Raw genomic sequence first — 20,797 nt, forward strand, 5'->3', positions numbered from 1 at the left:
GGGATGGAGGATGGGGCAAGGCACATACAGTTGGTATTGTTTTGTTATTTTGAGAATAGTGTTATTTATTAAAAGTTATTCCACAAGAACTGCCTTTTAATCTTATCTGCTTTAATTTTACATAGACAAGTTGCATAATGTGTATTTTTCTTCCAGACACTAAGACGACTCTTAGCTTTAGTCCATTGTTGAGTTGAAAGCAAAGCTCTGTACAGTGCTGGCATGAATACTGATATTGATTATTTATTCAAATAATCTCTTGAACTTGAACTTGAACTTGTTTGTGGTCGCCGTTCCAACCTTTCCACCATCTTCAATAGAAGAGCCCATGGTGCCTGTGCGCGAGAAAAGACAAGTCAAATGAATTTCCTAACACATTTGCACATACTAGGATCTTTTTTTTTGGGGGTGAAATGATGCAAAAAGGGTGACAACACCAAAATACATGGTCAGCTCTTACTGTCACTCCAGCTATTTAAGCACATTGTGTCGAGAGCAATCAAATATCAGGGTCCATTTGTTGAATAACTTGCAGAACAAAGATAAAATCTCACTGATTTTATTCAGGGTGTGTGTTCCTAGTCTCAGGGTTGCTGTTTCCAGGTCCTGCGGCGCTTGATGCCCCCCCCCCCCACCAAGAGATTGGCCATAAACTCAAGGGGGCGCGGTTCCGATCTTCGCCACTAGGAGGAGCCCTCCGTCACGGCGGAGCATCGGGCATGTCGCAATAATGCACCACTCTCCATCCTTCGCCCCCCTTATGGCTGTTAAAGCAGCATCACTGCAGCGCCAGCACATCGGGTGAAATTAAGATATGCAGCAATAGTAAACATAAAACTACGTCTGCACGCTGGCCACCCCGCCTGTTGGCCGGCAACCCACCTGCAGTGACCTGGCAGGATCAACAGCCCCGCCCCATGCAGGCCTTCATCATCACCCTCCCCAAATACTGCATCAAAGTATTCAAACACACGAATACAACCCATGTAAGTTTGACAGCTCCCATTTAATGACACCTGCTAGCAACTATTTCACTTTGGGTGCTTTCGTCGGAGGGAACAAGGAATTCGAGGCTTACGGGGAGGATTTGCAGACACACAGACTTGAGACGGAGGAGCCGCTGAGTCAATTTGAAAGATCCACACGGTAGCATCAAGGAGCGCCCTGCTGCCGGGGTTCTCCTTCATCCTCCCCGGAGAAAGCTCAGCTAATGATCAACGATGTTTTCAATTCTCTGCCTGGGGTGGAAAAAAAAATCCTCACCCACTTTCCCCATTGCCATTGCAGCTTCTCACACACACACACACACACACACACACACAAACACCTTTTTGTTTGACCTTGCTGCAAGGGAATGCCCGCCTCGCTGACTATCAGGGCGAATTTCCCAGACAGTGTTAATGCCAAGCACATCAATATTTACTGCAGACATCTTGCTGTCTGAGAGGATGAGGGAGGAGCTGGACCAGAGCATGACCTCAAACACTGGGAGTGGTTGCCCATCATTTTGCTCAAAGGCCTTTATCACTAACAAGGGGGGGTCGCATTTTTATACGTCGGGGGAGAGTTCTGTGTCTCATGAACAATAAAATATTACATTTACACACACAAAGACACACAGATGGATCAACCAAACAATGCTACAAAACTCCATTCCATCATTTAGGAGGTGTAGTTATCTTAAATGCTCTCCGTTAACAATTGGGTTTTGACCCTGAAAGGGTCAATGTTTTCTTTCCCTTCCTTTTTTTTTTTCTCGCTCTTTTTGTTACGTCTCCACATTATTCTGTAAATGTAATAATTAAAGCACTCTGAGACAGAGCCCGCAGGGAACACACAAAGCTGATCAGGAAGAAATATCATCATCATCTCAGGTGCTGAAGAAAACAGTTCAAGACATAATGCAACAGAGTCTCCACCGGTCTACTGCAAGACCAGCAGGGGGCGCCAAACACTCTCAAAAGGAAAGTATCACAATCTCGGCCCATTGGAATATTGTCGGTAGACTTTAATGAGCATTAGCCGACAAATACTTTGAGGCTTCTTGACTTTTACTTGCGGATACTGTTCAGCTCGGCATCTTAAGCTTACCCCTGTAAGAAAACCTCTCCCGTTCCGAAGTGCCCCTGAGAAAATTGCTTTGTTATCAATTTCATCTCTGCCGCACCTCCGGCATAATACTGCCACGGATCTGATCGAGCACACTGACCTTCTTGGAGTGGGGGAAAGTGGAGCAAATATAAATTGTTTATTAAAAGAATAATCACGTATTATTACAGGCATTATTATACCAATAAGCCAGTATATAATAAGTATATAATAAGTCAGAATACCTTGAATTCTATGTAAAATGCACAAAGGGCCCTGGAACCGCAGTCTAAATTGAAGGAATGCACTACCCTTTAAGCCCTGCCTTGTCACTCTGATCATTGGCCAGTGGCTGCATCTTCAGTAGTCTGTGAAATCCAGTGCTCGCAGGGCACCATGAATAAGAGATACGCATGATAATGCATTAAATATGCATATATGTTTTTGCAGGGCCTTTATAAATTACTCATTACACAGCAATTTTGGACTAGTCCTGCCTAGTTCTGCGTAAAAGAAGACAGAGAAGAAGATTATTAAAAAAAAAAACTGTTCTTCTTGATGGGCTGAGAGGAAAGGAGCAGCTTACATCTGTCACAAAGGACAAGGGCAGGAATCGCCTGCAGTTCTGTGGCATGGTCTATTTGTTGGCTGGTGCCTTGCAGCACTTTCTTTGAATTGTCTTCTTTTAGAAAATAAAACTCGGAAATGCTTTGCTCCTCAAGGGGAGACTGCCCCTCGCTCCTTCTGTTATTTAGCATCACTTGCCCCCTGAAGCTCGGAGACACTGGGAGTCCACGTCAAGGTCACAGGGTGTAAGGGGAGCAATGTGCGTCAAGCTGAGCTCAGATCACATTACTGGCAGTAAACTTTCTTTGCAGAAAAAATAAGAGTCAGGGTTTAAATACTGTTAAACACAAACACACACGCACGCACGCACGCACACGTACTGTACATGCACACACGCACGATCACTGCATTCAGATGGTAATTGAACAACAAAACCTTCTACACAAGAGGGAGACAGGGTGCAAGGTTGGCCTCATGTATCACAAAATCCCAAAACCAGTCAGATCAACTGATTCTTCTTCTGTGACGACTGAGGTGCGATGTGTGAAATTACATAATGTTATTATAATATTATATATTTCTAGTTTTTGATTTTACCCAATACTGTCCCATACAACCTTTGGACAATGCGGACTTCAGTTCCAAACTGAATCTAGAGGATGTTAACGCAATTACTGCATATAACTGAATAAACGCTTAATTATCACCGCTGTCAGGATTCAATGACATATGTAGTCTAAGTATGTTACGGCCTGGATCTTAGACACTTGCCCCCCCGTCATGATGGATCAGAGGTCACCGCACGGGCAGTCAGAGAAGAACCAGAAGGGACCTGACTTGACCCTGGAGCTGTTTTACTTCAGCTAGTGTGGAATGCGAGGTTTCCATAAGAATATTCAAGACTGGATTTCACTGTCCGCTACTTTCCCCCCCATGAAATTCATCCTGGAATGCCATTTTCTAAAGGATTCCCTTGGACTGATGCACTAATGAACTGCTTTGGACCCCCACCCTCTGCATGTTACAGAATTTTTGGAGACCACCCCCCCACACACACACACACACACACACACACACACATCCTTCAGCTCAGCCTGGTGGTTAAGCTTCAGGGTCCACCTGAATTAGATAATTATGACAAAACACGTTACAGAGTACATTGGGGGGCTTGGGGAGGTCTATTTAGAAAACCAAAACAGAAAAGTGAAATACAGATTATGTGGAGCCATGTAAAATGATGCCTATGCCAGTTTATCTGGGGCCAGATCTGGCTTCAATTTACCTCAGGTAATGGTGGGTCACATTTTCTTCTTTTTGTAGCTGATATTGGTGTCAGGATGACACTGCTCAAACTTCAAATGATTTTGTGTGATGTAATATATTCCTACGGTGTTTTGATTTGTAATACAATAGGCCTCATAATAACAATAATAATAATCACCAATTCCCACTCTTACTGTTTTTTGATACAATAAAGAAGAGGAATTATCAAAGTTTTCATCTCAGTCCCGTCAACAGCATACTTCTAGCTTGCCATGTTCCGTAAAACAAATAAGTTATTTAAGTACTTAGATTTCAAAAAAAGACAAGACAAGAGACGACCTTTACAAATGATTGCCGCTGTTACAGCAGCAGAAGTTGACAGAACAGTGCAAGTAAAATAATAATAATAATAATAAAATACAATACAGGTACATATATCATTTTAACAGAGCGGCGCTACAGCTGTGCGGGCTGCGTCGGTGGAGCCCGCGCATGCGCACACGGGCGGACCTGCAGCGGAGCGGGGTGCTGATGCTGCGGAGCCGGAAGCCGTTCGGGGGAAGACGGCGCCCAATGGCGTGCGCGCCGCCCGGCCATGCAGAGCCCCCCCCGCTCGCACCGCGTCCGAGGGCGAATGAAACGCAGCGGCAGCGCAGGCAGCCTGCGAGTGAGAACCGTGCGGCCGGCGCGGACGGAGCGCGGAGCGGCCACGCGGTGTTCGTCAGCCCCAAACAAAAGAGCCCCCCCCCCCCACCCCACCCCCCGCAACGCTCCTTCCGGTGCGCGAGGCTAAATGGTTTTGTTTGCGTAATAATTGAGAGAATTTTTTATTTTTTTTTTAATTTATTTTTTATTTTTTCTAGCGCGACGGCGAGGATCCGAGGAGGCGGTGCGAGGCGGAAAGCACCGCACTGCAGCAGAGCTGTCAGTCACGGTGGGGATGGAGCGGAGCAGCGGCCCGGGGTTGGAGGCGCCAGATCCGGGGGGGGGTTTTGCGCGGGGGGGGGGGGGGGGGGGGGGGGTGGGGGGGGTTCTGCTCGGGCATTAAATCATTGGGTTACGGAACGACGGCACAACCGCACCGCCGTCAGTGGGAACACACATGTGCGGGGTGCAAGGCGGGGTGTACACAGACGGCGGTGCGGCTGCACGGTGGGAGGTGGGCGACTGCGCCTATCAGCGTCACGTGACGCCCTCCGTCCGCTCGGCGGGGGAAGGTTCGACTCGTTCTTCGAGTTGGGGGGTTTTTTGACGAGTCACCCGGTGAAAAGATTCGGTCACTTTACCGACCCGTCGCTCGTTTGACTCCGTCGGTATAACGCGAGGCAGGACTCCCGAGTGAACGGTGAGCGACGGTGGGAGGGAGAGCCGAGTTGCAAATGGGATTGCCGCGAGGATCGTTTCATCCACGTTCAACATTGTTCATTTGGGTGGATTGCAACGGGCAAATCGACCACGCCGAACGCGAATCACGCCCAAATGCCTCGGCTTCCAATGGTTTCCATCCCTTTTGAGTCGACGATTAACTCGCTCGCCCGCTCCTTTGCCTGGGAGTGACTCCCGACTGCAGAGTCGTTTGAAAGATTCCGCGCGCGGGGGGGGGGGGGGGGGGGACGGACGGATCGTTCCAGAGTCTCGCATCACGACCGTCCACCAATCTGTGCTCCGGGAGGAGCCCCCACCTCACCCCCAGAACCCTGGACCCACACGCTGCTCCCATTATAAATAGTGCTTGAAATACGCCGGCAAGTCTTGGTCGTCAGAAACGCTCAGGGTTGCAGCAGAACACCCCCCTCCCCAAGTCTTTTTTCCTTTCTTTATCTGTTTTTCTTTTGGGGGGGTTAAAATAAGAAACGTCAGCTCCATCCATTCCCGATCTTCTTCTTCTTTTTTTTTTTTTTTTTTTTTTTTTTTGTTTGTTTGTTTTTCGTCTCTCTCCCCTTTTCCAAAGCGCAGTTGTTCTTGCGGGCGGTTTGCATGCATTGTTCGTCTCCCAAAATGGTTTGCGAGACTAAAATCGTTGCGGACGAACACGATGCTATACCCGGGACCAAAAAAGACTCGATCATCGTGTCCTCCTCGCAGATGTGGAGCGCCGCTCCCGCGTCCCCGCACCCCGCCGCGGAGGACAGGGACGGGAGGAAAGACGCGGTTTCGATCCGCGAGTTCGAGCGCGGCGACCACGGAGAGGTGCGCCGCATCTTTTACGAGGGCATCACGGAGAGGATTCCCAACACAGCGTTCAGAGGACTCAGACAGCAGCCCAGAACACAGGTTTTATACGCTCTGCTCACATGTAAGTAACCGCAGTATTAGGCATTGTGTGTGTTAAGATACCTCATTGGCACCGAGGGCTCACTATAGATTTATTGCAATCTCAAGCAGATATAGTTCAACAAAAACAAGCTTTAGGAAAGAAAATAAAGTGAAATGCAAAGTGGTGTGACGGCTCCGAGGGTTTTCTTTTTTTTTTTGTTGTTTTTATATATCAACGCACGGCGTCTATACGTTTTCCTCCGGTGGTGCACGACTCGCGAGCGATTCGTTTAGAGCGAACGAACCCTTTAACTTGGGAGTCCTTCCGGCGAAGCACTCGCGAACTGAAAATAATTACCGAGGACTAAATTCATGTGGAAACAAAGACCAACGCCCTTGGAAGGATCCACGTGTGACTGATATACACTTACGCAGTCTCCCAAAATGTATGATCTCGAAAGAAATAGGAAGATACACACTTCTCACGCATTTTTTTTTTTTTTCTTCTTCCGCCTCATTAATCAATTACGAGAGAATAAGGCGATGGGATTTGCGGAGTCCACGATGTGCTCCTTCCACCTAAATCAACACTTTTACCAGAATGCAATTATTCCAGTGAGAATTGCATTTGCAACTCAAAAAAAAAAAAAGCCAACGGACGCTCCCGACTCTCGCTCCGCCCCGTGCGTTAATTCCCAAGCGAATTACACGGAGGTTAGCGGCGGTAGCGGCAGCAGCGGCGGCAGCGGCGGCAGCAGCAGCAGCAGCAGCAGTAGTAGTAGTAGTGGGGAATTGGGAACGTCGAAGGATCCCTTTATTTGTTTACTTCTTTTTGTTTGTTTTCTCGAGTGACTTGGCTTCCCCGGCATTCCTCGCCTCCGTGCGCGCTGCTCCGTCTGCCGGTTTTGCCACGACGCGCCGGCGTCGTGAATGAATGGGCGAATGAATGAATATTTGACGATCGGCAACGGCGACGCGAGTCTCGTCTTTGTTTATATTTCGGGTGAGATTCGCGGCCGCAGACGCGTCGCGTTCTTGATGCGTCGCCGCCCCACGACAAAGCCGTCTTGAGGGTTTTTTGTTTTGTTGTTGTTTTTAAATCAACAAAAAAAAAAAAAAAAAGAACAAATAAATAAACAAATAAAACACCGATCAAAATAAAACACACCGTCGTCGTTATCGTCGAGGCTTTAAATGAACCCGTGCACGTTGTTGCTTCTAAAACACGCATGCTTTTCCACCCCAAAAAAAACAAAACAAAAACCCCGCTTTTATTCATCTGTGCATTTTAATCCTGCTAAAAGGATGGATGAGAACACCCGCGCCGCATTCAGCACGGAGCCCCCCGTCCGTCGTGACGCTGTGGAGTATCTCCAGCATGCCACGCACACCGCACGCCATGCAGCGCCTGACCGCCTGTGTTGTTTTGTGCGCCCCCCAGCGCCTCAACCGGATAACCACACGACGTTACCAGATCGAAGCGTTCAATGTGACGAGAGCCCTGCCATGCGCAACTGTAGTGCCATAATAACGTAACATTCGTTTTGTCAGACGCCGTACTCAACGGTACAGTCGAAACATTGTTCCTCAACTCCACAAAACCACATGTGATGAATGCAATTTAGATTTTCATAAATAACCTTGACATTATTGATGCCCGAATACATGCAGTATCAATGACACTGTTTGTTTTTTCTCTTGCTCTGTCCGAGTGGGACAGGATTTCTTCCCAAATCAAACATGTGATTCTCTTTTCTGACAGGTTTCGTTTATTTTTCTTCCATTTCTCCTTAGTAATGTGCTTTGTTGTGACCAAATCTGTCACGCTGACCTGCTGCGCGCCCTTCATTCTCATGGGTGCGCGCTACTACTACAGCAGGAAAGTCATCCTCAGCTATCTGGACTGTGCACTTCACACGGACATGGCCGACATAGAAGCGTATTACATGAAACCCACAGGTAAGAAAAGAGGGGGACTACTACTGGGTGACAACATAATGTGCTTCATGTCTGTTGGTGATAACACAGGAGAAGTTGTCTAAGTCTAGGGACATTGGATGCTCGCTTGATAGCAAGGTAGGTCATTTAGCCCTGTCTCCAATAATTAAACACATCACTGGAACACACACACACACACACACACACACACACACACTGCCACGCACATGTATACACACGCACGTGCTGCGAAGTGTAGAAATGGGCTGGGTGGGTCTTACAGCTTTCGGTTTCAGCTGCTGCAGAGGGAGACTCATCAACTCATCAAATATGCGGACCCACACTTTGCTTCCTCCCGCTCCCATCTGCACTCTCCCTTCCTCTCTCACTTTCCTCCTTATCCCTTTGCCGCCCTTCCCCACTCACACTCCCTCTTTCTTTCTTTCTTTCTTTCTTTCTCTCTCTCTCTCGTTCTCTCTCTCTCTCTCTCTCTCTCTTTCTTTCTTTCTTTCTACCCCCGCCCTCCTCTCCTCCACCTCTTCCCTCCCCTCTTACTGGATTACGGAGTGGGGTGCCACTATCGATTGCGCGGACTAAAGTGCTGATACATTTACTGCAGTGCAGCCAATGTCAGCAGAGCTCATTTCCTTCACTTCGGCTTCTAATTGGGAAAAATCGATGTGGAACGCCTGATCCGAAACGAGTCGCTTTTGCCTCAGAAAGTGAGCCAGCCGGTGACAGTACGATCGCACCTGCTTTAAGCGCGCCCTTGAGACTTTGAGTTTCAAACTGGCCCACACAGTCTCTCACTCGCACACGCACATTAAAAAACCCCAAAAAACAATCAATCAACACAATCAAACGTGTAAACTCGCACTCACACGCACCCGATGGCATCTTGTGTCCCTTATTAACCTCAGCCATGTGAACAATGTAAGGCAGGTTAGGTCAAATCCAACACCCCCCACACACTCACATACACACACATATACACATTCCGCCCCGCCCCCCTTTTTCGGACATTGTACCCAGTGGCATGGTAATCCACTGCATACACAATTGCAATTTAGCATTCCCATTATTGCTGCGGGGTTGTGACGGTTTAGCGGGGGTCAGGCACCGCTGCCTTTGGACAATGCTAATGATTACAGCCACACACAGTGAATGGGCACACGGGAAAGCCCACCTGGGCTCCCAACACACAGACCTGATGGAGAGAGATTGCTAACGTCATTGTCATTGTTTTTGGTATGTGAGTGCGTGTGTGTGCATGTGGGTAAATTGTGTATGTGTGTGTTGGGGGGGGGGGGTAGCATGACAGGGAATATGTGTATAGGAAAGGTGTTTGGCATCACGTGTGTGTCTGTTTACATGCATCAGGTGTCCGTTCGGAATATGTGTTTGTGCCCCTGTGTTTGTTGTGGGATTCTATTCATGGATAGGTGTGCGGTGAGGGTACAGGACAGAGGAATGTGAACAACTGTCACCTTAAATCAGTGCTACCACCATGTAATGGGCAGTGTCTCTGCCCAGGGGAGCGAAAGCTTCACCGCCAATAATACCATTTATAATTTGTATCACTGGTCTCAGGGCAAGGTACATGTTGTTTCAGACGCCTTTCCAACCCTTGGGGAAGGAGTCTGAAATGGAGGGAAAGGGGAAAAACAGAGAGCACTATGTAGAAAGAGAGATCGGAAAAAGATTTTGATGCCGACCTTTCCATTTTGATGGACTTAGATAAATGTAGACGTAGAGTTTTCGATATACTTAAAACGGGCATATCTACCATTTGAAGAACTTAACAAAAAATAATAAGGAGACGCCATAGTTAATATGCATTGCATTCTGTGCTTAGGTAGTGAAAGCCAAATATTTCTGATCAACTTTCAAGCAACTTTCCAGATTGGCTTAAAATAGAACTAAAACACAATGATGACAGGAGTTGGAGCCGGAGGAGGGCCGCCCTAAAAACCATCAAGTAAAGTGTTAGCGCCTACATGCCCTGACTAGCCTGCGACATCACACTAATCAATAGCCTCATCCCATCTGTGTGTCCTAGGTGTGTCCTGTGTGTGTGTGTGTGTGTGTGTGTGTGTGTGTGTGTGTGTGTGTGTGTGTGTGTGTCTTGGGATCGCTTCATTCCACTGCCACTAAAGGCCAGCTGTCACCACTGTCACTCACTGTATAAAATGTGTGTGTGTGCGTTTGTGTGTGTTGTGTGTATTTAACAGGGGAGGGGGCTGTAATATGTAATAGTCTTGAGGAACAGCCGTTAATCATCAAGGGTATTACGAGAATGACTGTGCAAGGTAAAAAAATAAAAACCACCCCACTCCGATGATATCCACACTATCAATCAAACAGCTCTCGATCCGGAAATCAATAGGCGCCCTCTGAAGACATGTTTATGACAGAAACAGATGACACCAAGCCATCGGGAAGAGTTTATTTTTTTCTAAAAGGGCAAAGAACAGTGACTTAGATGGTACTCGAAGTAGGGCTGGGTATTGGTATACCGGTATACCGAAATAACCAAAAACCAAGTAACACCATCGAAATTTCTCCAGTCAAACGATACATGCATTCCATCCTTTTTGTACCCAGATCTAGAAAAAAAAAGACTATTTGTACTGTTTTACTCGCAGCCAATCACTCCAAGCGTTCGTCAATTGAATGTGGGGTCACAATTTTTTCAAAAGAGACTGTCGGGTTTTCTTAAATCAACAGTCGGGTTTTCTTCGCTGTAATCATTCCTACTGTGCTGGCTATTTGTTTAAAATGCGCAAATACTTCATTCAACACTTCATCAAGTTCTGTACAGCTATTTGATAAATATTTCAATAATTTGAACACTATCAAAATGTATTTGTGTAAAAATCATGTGGTGGCATTTTAGGCCACTGAACGCTTCCATTTCATGATGGGTATAGTAGGGAGAAAAGGTACCCTATGAAGTACTCCATTGGTATCAGCATCACTTTAAGGGTACTGGTATTGGTACTGGTATAGTCATTTTTTAAACAATACCCAGCCCTTACTAGAAGCCGGTTTCAGTCTCATTACAAGCATTACAGCTGGTACAAGATGACAACTGGTAACCAACAAGTTCCAAATAATACTAGCTTAACCAGACACCCCCCCAAAACAGGCACCAGAATGTGCAGCTGTTTATGCCGACCGCCGGTAGCTTCCATATCGAGGTAGTGTCCCGTCAGACTCAAAATGTCCATATTGAGTCATTGTTTTTGCGTCAACGTTTGTGCTTCTTAGAAAAACAATGACTCAGAACCATGTATTCATGTCATTCTCTCATCAGAATGACGTATGCTATTTGTGTGTCCCCGTAGCGTGTCACCGGAACGGCAAGGCTCTCAGACCGAGGAAACAGTCCACTGACTGATACCGGAGAGTCCACTTCACCCATTTGAACCCTCAAATCGAAAATCAAAATCAGCGGTGGTGATGCAGTGCTCTGTCTGCCAAAGCCCACGGAGCCCACCCCTCTTCCCTGCCCCGTCAACAAAAGAATGTAAATAAATCTGATTAAACTGACGGACGGCCCCGCACGCCAAGGTGACCCCGAATATTGCACCCCTTTCCCTTTTTCGGCACGCCTAGGCTGGAGCTTCAAAGTAGCGCTCGAAATATGGGACGTAATATCATCAAGGTGACATTAGACACCTTGGTCGACGTGCGCTCCTCCTGTCCCTGGCCCAATAACATCCGTTTAGGAATACCGGGATCCAGAAGAGTCTTCCCTCGGCTGCATGTCTAGACGGGGGTAAAACTGCGTGAAGGGCAGTGTCCTCCACCGCCACCGGCTGCGCTCAATTTGGCTCCGAAAAAGACGGAAATGGAAACGGTCCGACAGAGGGATAGAGAGAGTCAGAGATCCACGAAAAGCGACGGAGTGGGGGAGGCAGGCGGGGAGGAGGGGAGGAGGTGACGCGAGCTAGAAAATGGAGGCGTTGTGTGTCGGGGGAGGGGTTCGCTCCTACATGTCATTGTGTGTGATGATGGGTGCGTATGTGTGTGAGAGAGAGGGAGAGGAGAGTGAGAGAACAAGGTAGAAGGAGAGAGAGACAGAAGGAGAGAGAGAGAGAGAGGTACAGCCAGAGGAAGGCAGTAGTGGCAGACAAAGAGGATTTCCCAGGGGTTGCCCAGCCTGTCAGTTGGAGGCACCACGGCAAACACTGGATTAATTTAACATTCTTCCTTCATTGCTTCCCTGTGTAATTTTGATCCTGTTTTTTTCCTTCACTACTCTTGTCTCTCTCTCTCTCTCTCTCTCTCTCTCGCTCTCCCTCTGTTCCCTGCTTCTCCCCTTCCTGCCCAACCCCCATTTTCTCTCTTTCACTACTTTGCGTCTTCTCTTGTCTCTCTTTTCTTTCACGCCATCATTGTCTTCTTTCTCTTTTTCCTCCCTCTTTCTGGCCCTTTCGTATCCTGTCGCTATCTCCACAGTCCCAACTCTCTGGTGACCAACCACCAGGCTCGATCCTTACCGATGACGAATTGCGAGGCTCTTACTGACAAGTGAGGCCTCTTGCTTTGTGCTTTAAACATAAAACGTGCTTCCATCTTCCCCCTCTCCCTCCCACATTGACTGTGTTGAGAATGTGTGTGTGGTGTTAGCGGCGGCGAGGACGGACTGGGGTTATCCATCATTCTGTCATAGAAGAAGTGAAGTTTCCTCCCACCCCTGGAAATAGCACTCCTTACTCCAGAACGACGTTTCTGTACAGTAATGTGTAGTTAAAATAAACAAGGGGTTGTTTCTCAGCAGAAACAATAACCAAGAATCAACATGTGCCAACAGACTTCTATGGGAAAGTTTAGACTGTTAGTTCAGGGTCATTAGAACATTATCACTGACATATAATCCATTGATCTCTATGAGAGGCACGGAGCATGGTTCTGTGTGTATTTAACTTCCTTCATTTCTGGCTCTTTGTAGTTGTGGATTGGGAGCATCCTCGGATTCTGGAAACCTTATTTTAGCCTCCAGCGTCGATATCTGTCCACCTCTGCTGCCCGCCAACTATAGTGGTTAGGTGACCTTGTTTTTGAGGCAGGTAGCCTCGCTAGTCCCTGTGTAGGATACAGTCAGCTACCGTCGACGTGTGTGGGGAGGAAGCGGAGGTAACAAATTAATAATACATCGTGATCTTACTGCTTAACAAGACAAGTGATATTTTAAAGCCCGGTAAAATCGATCGCGAACAAAGACCCCCATCGGACGGACTCGCAGAGACAGCATCGTTATCCCTGGTATTGCTCTGCGTTGTGTTTTCTCCACTGACCAATAATCACAGGTCACGATCCCGACAGATGACCGACCCCGATGGTCTTTCACCTTCAAAAGTCTCCCTGATATCTGAGCCGTCTCAAAAAAAAAATGGAATCCCACATCTTCCCGCATACGAGTTCCCTCCTCTGGAAGAAGCTAAGCCAAATACAGGGCGTCAGTCTGGGTGAGGTAGTTTACACTGGGGAGGAGGTAAAGGGGTTCATGACCTGGCCTATAACCTCCAACGCTTACAAAGGCCAGAGTTGTAGCAACACAGAGACAGAGGCCCCAGTGCACTGATAAAAGTAAATGAATGAAAGTGCCGTTAAAAGTGCATGCATTTACAGAGACATCCATATAGCATGTCCATAAAACGATTGCATGGATGCATAGAGGTATTGATGGGCTGTGGCAGAAAAAGTAATGGCAGAAGGTTGGGCACTACTCCTTTAATGCTAAAAGAGTCAGTGGAGATGTGTGTATGTGTGAGAGGCCTCTACTTGGACACACGAGTCAATTTGGATCTCCCTCAAATACTGGGTGTACTTTATAGGCCGGGCTGATGGTGGAGGCTTTGTGCATCACCACGCTAAGGGTGCCGTTGAATAATTCATTGCTGACAACACTGTGGTGTGTTTGCATGCAGATAATAAATATGCCTGCATTCACTGGGCGTATCGGTCACTGCCGGTCGCCTGCCCTAGCCCTCGCTGCTCCGCCAGGGGCGGCAGAAGGAGAAACTGCTGATGTGGCCGCTATGATGTGACAGGCTGATCTATACTTCCCACTGTGCACTTTGACCCCAGACGGGAGGAACGGGTGGGGCCTGTTGTGTACGTGTGCGTGTGTTTATGACAATGTATGCCTGTATGTTGGGGGATTGTTGCGCGAAAGACATCATGACGGTGCGGTATGACACTGCCTCATGTCTGCACGAGTTGAAGATCCCATCGCCTCGGGCACCTTAGTGGCTTCTGATTAAGTATAAATAAGTTTGACTCGGTGGAGCATCAGCTCAAGGCCACTGCTGACACAGGACACGAGCACACAAGGCACTCGTTTCTTTCAATGTCTGAAACATAGCTAGCTGGATGTAGAATTTGCATGGCATCAGAAAAATGTATTACCAACTCAAATGACTAAAATGTAGGCGCAATCCACGACAACACATCTCATCATCAGTACCCTTTTCCTCTCCTTACACCCAAGTGTGCACACACACAGACACACACACACACACACACACACACTTACAAGCATTAATTGGAGTTCCTTGAGAGGTGTGCGGCTCAGAGAGGAGTGAACTGCAGAGCACCAAGGCGCTGTCTAGACTGAATGCTTATCAACCGAATTAGCCGGCTAGGTTTCATCTGAGGGAATAGGGCGTAATCTTGTTAGACGCGTTCTGGGTGTGTGTGTGTGTGTGGGTGTGGGTGTGTGTGTGTGTGTGCGCGCGTTCTTTGAGGTTGCAGGGCTCATATCGCAACATCGCACCTCATTTGACTCCCACACACGGGCACAGAGACAAATTCATTCTCTCACGTTCTGATTTAGCGACGTCAGATCGGCGGCGTCGAGGAACAATAATCAAATTGCGCACCGGGAAATGAGAGGTCTCTCTCTCTGTCTCTCTGTGTCTTTCTGTCTTTTTACGATTAATTTGCATGCAGCGGGTTGACCCCCCTCGCCTCCCCTCGCCTCCGACTGCAACATGGTAGATTCAACCTATTATTGACGTTTCTCCAACCATCAACCCTCCCCCGTAGGCTTGGCACGCCCTGGAGGGTATAATGGATCCTTTCAGACCAACCGCTGTTACCGTTAATAGCGATGCCTCTCCTTTCCCTTCTCCTGCCCACTCTTTCTCTACTCCCCCATTCCCACTCCTCTCTCCCTCCCTTCGTCTCCATTGGTCGGGACGACTGACTCCAGCCCCCCATCCCCCCCCACTCTCTCTCTTCCTCTGACTGTCTGCTCTTTTCAACCTTAGTCACGGATGGGTCTTTTGCAGCTCCTTCTTTTAGCTGCACACTGGTTCTCCGCTACGTTCAGATCAGGCTGTGATATTAAATGACAGTACTTTTTTTTTTTTTTTTTTAATTAAATCAAACTAAGAATTGTATATTAGAGTACATTGAAGCATTTACGGAATGGGCTTGAGACAATTAAAGTGGGGGGGGGTGCGACATCTTATTGGAGAGTCATTTGAAAATATATTAAAAAATATATATATATATAGAACGTGTCGCCCAGCCCTGACCGACCATGACATCCCACTTAACACTCCAGGACTGGCTAGCCAGGCTGAACTGCATGCCTGTGTGTGTGTGTGTGTGTGTGTGTGTGTGTGTGTGTGTGTGTGTGTGTGTGTGTGTGTGTGTGTGTGTGTGTGTGTGTGTGTGTGTGTGTGTGTGTCAGAACACATCTCATCCTCTATCTCTCCCTCTTTGTCCTTTCCCCCGCCCGCTTCCCTCAACTTCTCTAATCAATTAACCCCGCGGTCGCTTTAAATTGCGGGATTCAGAGAAATTCCATCCAAGAGGAAAAAGAAGGCTGTCTCTCGGACGTTGTGATTACACGCCGTGTGTCTCGAAAAAGAAGCAACCCCCCCCCCCCCCAACACATTCCTGTCGCTCTTCCCGCCTTGTCCATAAATTGTCGCATTTCCTGTTCAGCATAGAGATGGGTGGGAGAAAAAAATCTGGGTGCAATTAGGGAGGGAGGCTGTGAATTTGGGGAGGGGCAGCTTTTGTCTGTGTTTTAAAAAAGTGAAAGTAGAAAGTCAATTCAAGGCATATTAACAGGGGGATGATTGTGTTTTATATACACGGCCACATTTCTCGTTGCCATTCGACATCCCAAATCTCAGTTCATTCAGCTCCCGATTTGAATATGCCTTTGAATATCACAGCATTTCTTCCCCGGACCGCAGAGCCCCCAATGTTAATGAGTTGAATGCTGGAGCGTCACATAACAGGATTTTACCGTTCTCCTCTCTCCAACAACGCCCCGCCCACCTTCTTTTTATTCCTCCCGCACTCGCTTAATTTCACGTTCACGTTCCCAGTGTTTCTCCGTCATCCCGTCTCCGGGGAGCGCGGCCCCTGACGGAGATAATGACAGCTTAGAGTAGCTCAGTGCTGCTAGAGCCGCCCGGCGCGCGCTTTACCAGGAGCAATGTCAGATCATCCGGCAGATGTAGAGTTTCTCGAGACGGGGGAAGGGAGACCTTCATCGGTCCCATCTGTGTCTGTAGAATGAAGCGAATCGTCCCCATGAGTGATCAAAATGAGCTTTTGAGTGGGGCTGGGTGCTCATCTGAGATTTTGGTTGCCGTGTTATTGCAATAAATTATAGTTTAAACTTTGTTTTTTAAGGCCGCGTCACAGTAAAATAGTACTTCATCGACTGTTCCAGCTATTCTAATCAACGGGCTTTCTTGTGTGTAAACATCTATGAGAAGCACCAATAGTCACCTCCAAAATTCTGTCGAATTAGAATCAGGATAATTGGAGTCAACTTTGAGTGGTAGTGTTAAGTAACACAGACAGACACACACACACACACACAAACAAACACTCACACACCAGGGAGGTTGGCGCGCATGCTTTATTGGCACAGGCGCAGTCCAAGCAGATGGTCACGAAGGGTTTATGGAAGTGACCCACCCCCACCCCGTCAACTCTGGCAGCACACAAGCGGACATGCATGTTACCACATATTATAGTAATAATAAAAATGCTGTTTCGGTGCCTGCCAGTACACTCTTTTTTTTTTTTTTTTTTTTTGCCAGTACATTCATTCAAAGACTTAAAGTCACTTAACACTTCCAAACTGAGGTGGTATTGGTCTTTGAAGAGGTATACGCTCAAAGCGTCTTTTCGCCTGCTCCACAGTCACAAATCTCGAGGGGCAATTACGGAGGAATGCCTGATCTCAAGGTCGAACAATGATGTCACACACTCTCAACGATGATGTCACCCCTTCTGGTCGGCAGGGCAGAATGTGGCTGGGCGGTGCCGCCCGTTGCCTTGGTGACCTACATGTGACAGTTGTTTGATTCAGGGTCAGCTTAATAGAGTGTGTGGGGAGGGGGCACTCCAGAAACATGGTCATAATGTCACCGCCTGGCTGGGTGTGATGTATGTGACGTCATGTGTGTGTGTGTGTGTGTGTGTCTGTGTGTGTGCGCGCAAGTGCTCCCCAAGTCAGAGAACGCACAGAGAGGTTTTATTTTTTCACAGAGAAGTAAGATTTACCTACGGCAAACACATGAGATTTCGAGTGCAAATACATAGCAGCTGCCAGGTGAAGCCCGCAAATACAGCTCAAAGTGGCAGAAAAAAAGCTGTTTGAACATAGTTACTCAACAGAACCGAGCAACGTGGGTGTTTCACCTGAAAGATTATGATTACCGAAGCAAATCAAGCAGCGTCAATGTGGGCTGAATGTCTGTCTTCCAGCGCTTCACAATTGCGATTCAGCGCGGGCTGATTTCACAGCCGTACATTCGTTTTACAGCCCGGTTTGAGAGTTTGAGACATGGATTTATCCAACGCGGAAATCGCAACGGCAACGCAAAGAGCGGCGGTTAACGGAAACATCGACATGGACATGTTTTAGACACAGAGTACATTCTGGATCTCTTTGGCACTCTGCGTCGTCCCAGTGAGCTGCACTTCTGCTGCTGAACGCGGCACCAAACTTTACGAAGCCATCGCGTTCCCCGGCAAAGTCGGCGAGTTGTTCCACGGCATCACAAACCCCAGGGCTTAAATGTCGAATCCACGTCGAGACGGTATGATTTTTGAGCGTGCGTCGGCCCCCGCAGCCGGAGGAACAGGGCCTGCCGATCGGGGCTGTTGTGTTGTGGGTCAGATTGATTTGATGCGCGAATGTTGGAGGGGCGGAGGGTGCCTGAGCACCTGCCCCCTTTGCCCCTTGATGTCCATTGGCGCCCTTTTTATCAGGCACGCTTTACGAAGTGTGAATGGGCGCTGAGGTACAGTTTTCTGGGCAAGATAGTCATTGCGCCCACGATGGTGCGCATAGGGGGGCCCCTATGCAACAGGGACACTTCCTCACTTACTCGCTTACCCCGCCCCCAACGCCTTTTCTAAAAAATTTTGAGCACCTGCCCTTCTGAACGTGTCTACACGGGCCCGCCATCTGTATCGGTTTGGGCTCCTGTATGTCTGTGTATCTGATGTTTCGACCATGAGCTCCAGATCGGCCCCTACACACTGTTTCTCTGGAGCGTCGGACAAAATGAAGTGTGTTATCTGTCGGGGTGAAACTCCAAAGCTATTTGAATTCTTCAGTAATTGGAAAAAAAGGACGCCTCAAATCTCATGGACCCGAGGGACAGTTTGAGGACAAGATGGGGTTTTCAAAAGGACTGTGTAAAGTTGCTTCTTGCGGCTGGTAGGTTTCTTACCAGACAGTAACACTGATTTAGTCTCTCTTTCTCAGTTGGTGTGGCTCTCCATGGGTCAAAGTTCTCCGCCGGGCGGAGACGTGACAGCGTAGTCATGACCGTACTTTTAATTGTCAGCATCTCACTGAGTGGATAATGCCATTAAGCACCTGTCAGTCTCTGGTCCCTGCAACACCATTGATTGATTCCTCAGCCAACGGACATGCAACTTCAGTGTCTGGTGCTGCGGATGCTGGATTTACATTTGCATTTGTGACCAATAATATTGCCTTTTCCTGCTTTAAAGAGCGGTTGTAAATAATTACGGGTACATTTAAGGTGGGCTAGGAAGGACTTGCTCCATCCCTTTCTGCCATTACCTTGGTGTTCTCGCGGAGACATCAGCTGTATCAATGCCATCTCCACCCTCCGCTTCCTTCTCATGAGTGCCCGCTGGACCAGTCACAGTGTTAGCTCCCTCTCCTGCTGTGGTCCACCCGTTTGCTTTTTATTATCAGTAATGTATGTATTGTTTGTCTTTTTAGACTCTGCAAACTCTTTATTTTACATCACTTTGAATTTGTTTGTGAATTTGTGACGCCCAATGCATTTATTGGACAAGCAATATTTATAAATCAGTTGGAGTTGCATTGCTTTTCTCTCAAAGGTTTTGGTGTCGCATTCCTTGATTAATCAATATTTATATTTCAGCATCACTTGATGTAGCTTTTCTTTACGTTTAACTTCAAGCAAACCATTTAAGCTCAACTTCAGCCCCAAAGTGCAACTGACACACATTTGTTGCATGTAACTAGCTGCTGCCCCGAAAAAAACTGATGTTAGTTTCACTTTGTTTGAGGGTTGGTTCATCCCTACCTTGGTAGTTGAAGACCTCTATCTAGAATGGTTGCCTTACTATTTGGTTAGGTTAAGGACAATGGTGCCCCTAGAATGTTTTCAATGGAGTGGCCAGATGAGGCCAGGGAAATTGAACATTATATCACATCGATGGAGGAGGACTAGGTCTTTTTATTGCCGGGTTTACAGCCAAGTTATTACCCAGTCCTGTCAAAGCAAGGACGACACTAAACCTACAAACATTAATGACAATCTGACCACTACAAGTCAAACAGAAAGCTTTATTGTGTTCAATAAAACCGCCATCCCTTGGGGGCGCAACTCGTTAGGGAGTTTAAATTCAACTTTGTGTGTAGTTTCAATTTGTTCTTTTGTGTTTATGCCCCAACCATGGTGTGGACTAACCATGTGTGTTCCTCTGTGTGTGTTCTCCCCCAGGCTCCTGTTTCTGGGTGGCTGTGCTGGAGGGCCGCGTGGTGGGCATCGTGGCGGCACAGGGCCGCGAGGACGACAACACGGTGGAGCTGCGCCGCATGTCGGTGGACTCGCGCTACCGGGGCAAAGGCATCGCCAAGGCGCTGGGCCGGCGCGTGCTGGAGTTCGCCATGCGCAACAACTACGCCGCCGTGGTCCTGGGCACCACCGCCGTCAAGCTGGCCGCCCACAAGCTGTATGAGTCGCTGGGCTTCCGCCGGTCAGGCCGGAGTGAGGACTACAGCCTCCCCGGGATGAGCCGCTCGCCACTGGAGCGGCTCTTCTTCCAGATCCGCTACAGCCGCTACCGCCTGCAGCTCCGCGAGGAGTGAGGGAGGAAGCAAAGGGAGGGAGAGCGAGAGAAAGAGAGAGAAAGAGAGAGAGAGAGAGAGAGAGAGCGAGAGAGAGAGAGAGAGAGAGGGCGCGAGGGGGAGAGGAAGTGAGTGAGAGATGAAGAACGGACGGAGAGAGAAAGAGAGAGCGAGAGCGCGGGGACACAGAGAGAGAGAGAGAAAAACAACCCTCCTCGACCTGCCGCGCCAGTCCAGACGGGGTCTTCTCCTCCGACTGCTTTTATTTATTTTGTACCATTAGAGTTAATGTCTATTCCTATTTAACACATCTACTACTGCGCCATGAGGTCACTA

General features: G+C 48.0%; 1 protein-coding gene across 1 annotated transcript; it reads left to right on the top strand.

Annotated features, from left to right (window-relative positions):
* Positions 1-5,895: 5,895 nt before the first annotated feature.
* Positions 5,896-20,482, top strand: nat8l (N-acetyltransferase 8-like; the record flags this gene model as incomplete). Its single annotated transcript, XM_080023226.1, has 3 exons — positions 5,896-6,214; positions 7,969-8,133; positions 20,115-20,482. 3 exons carry the CDS (start codon positions 5,896-5,898, stop codon positions 20,480-20,482), a joined length of 852 nt encoding a protein of 283 aa, XP_079879352.1.
* Positions 20,483-20,797: the final 315 nt, after the last annotated feature.

This window comes from Zeus faber, assembly GCF_960531495.2.
Source record: "Zeus faber genome assembly, chromosome: 22".
Classification (NCBI taxonomy): Eukaryota; Metazoa; Chordata; class Actinopteri; order Zeiformes; family Zeidae; genus Zeus; species Zeus faber.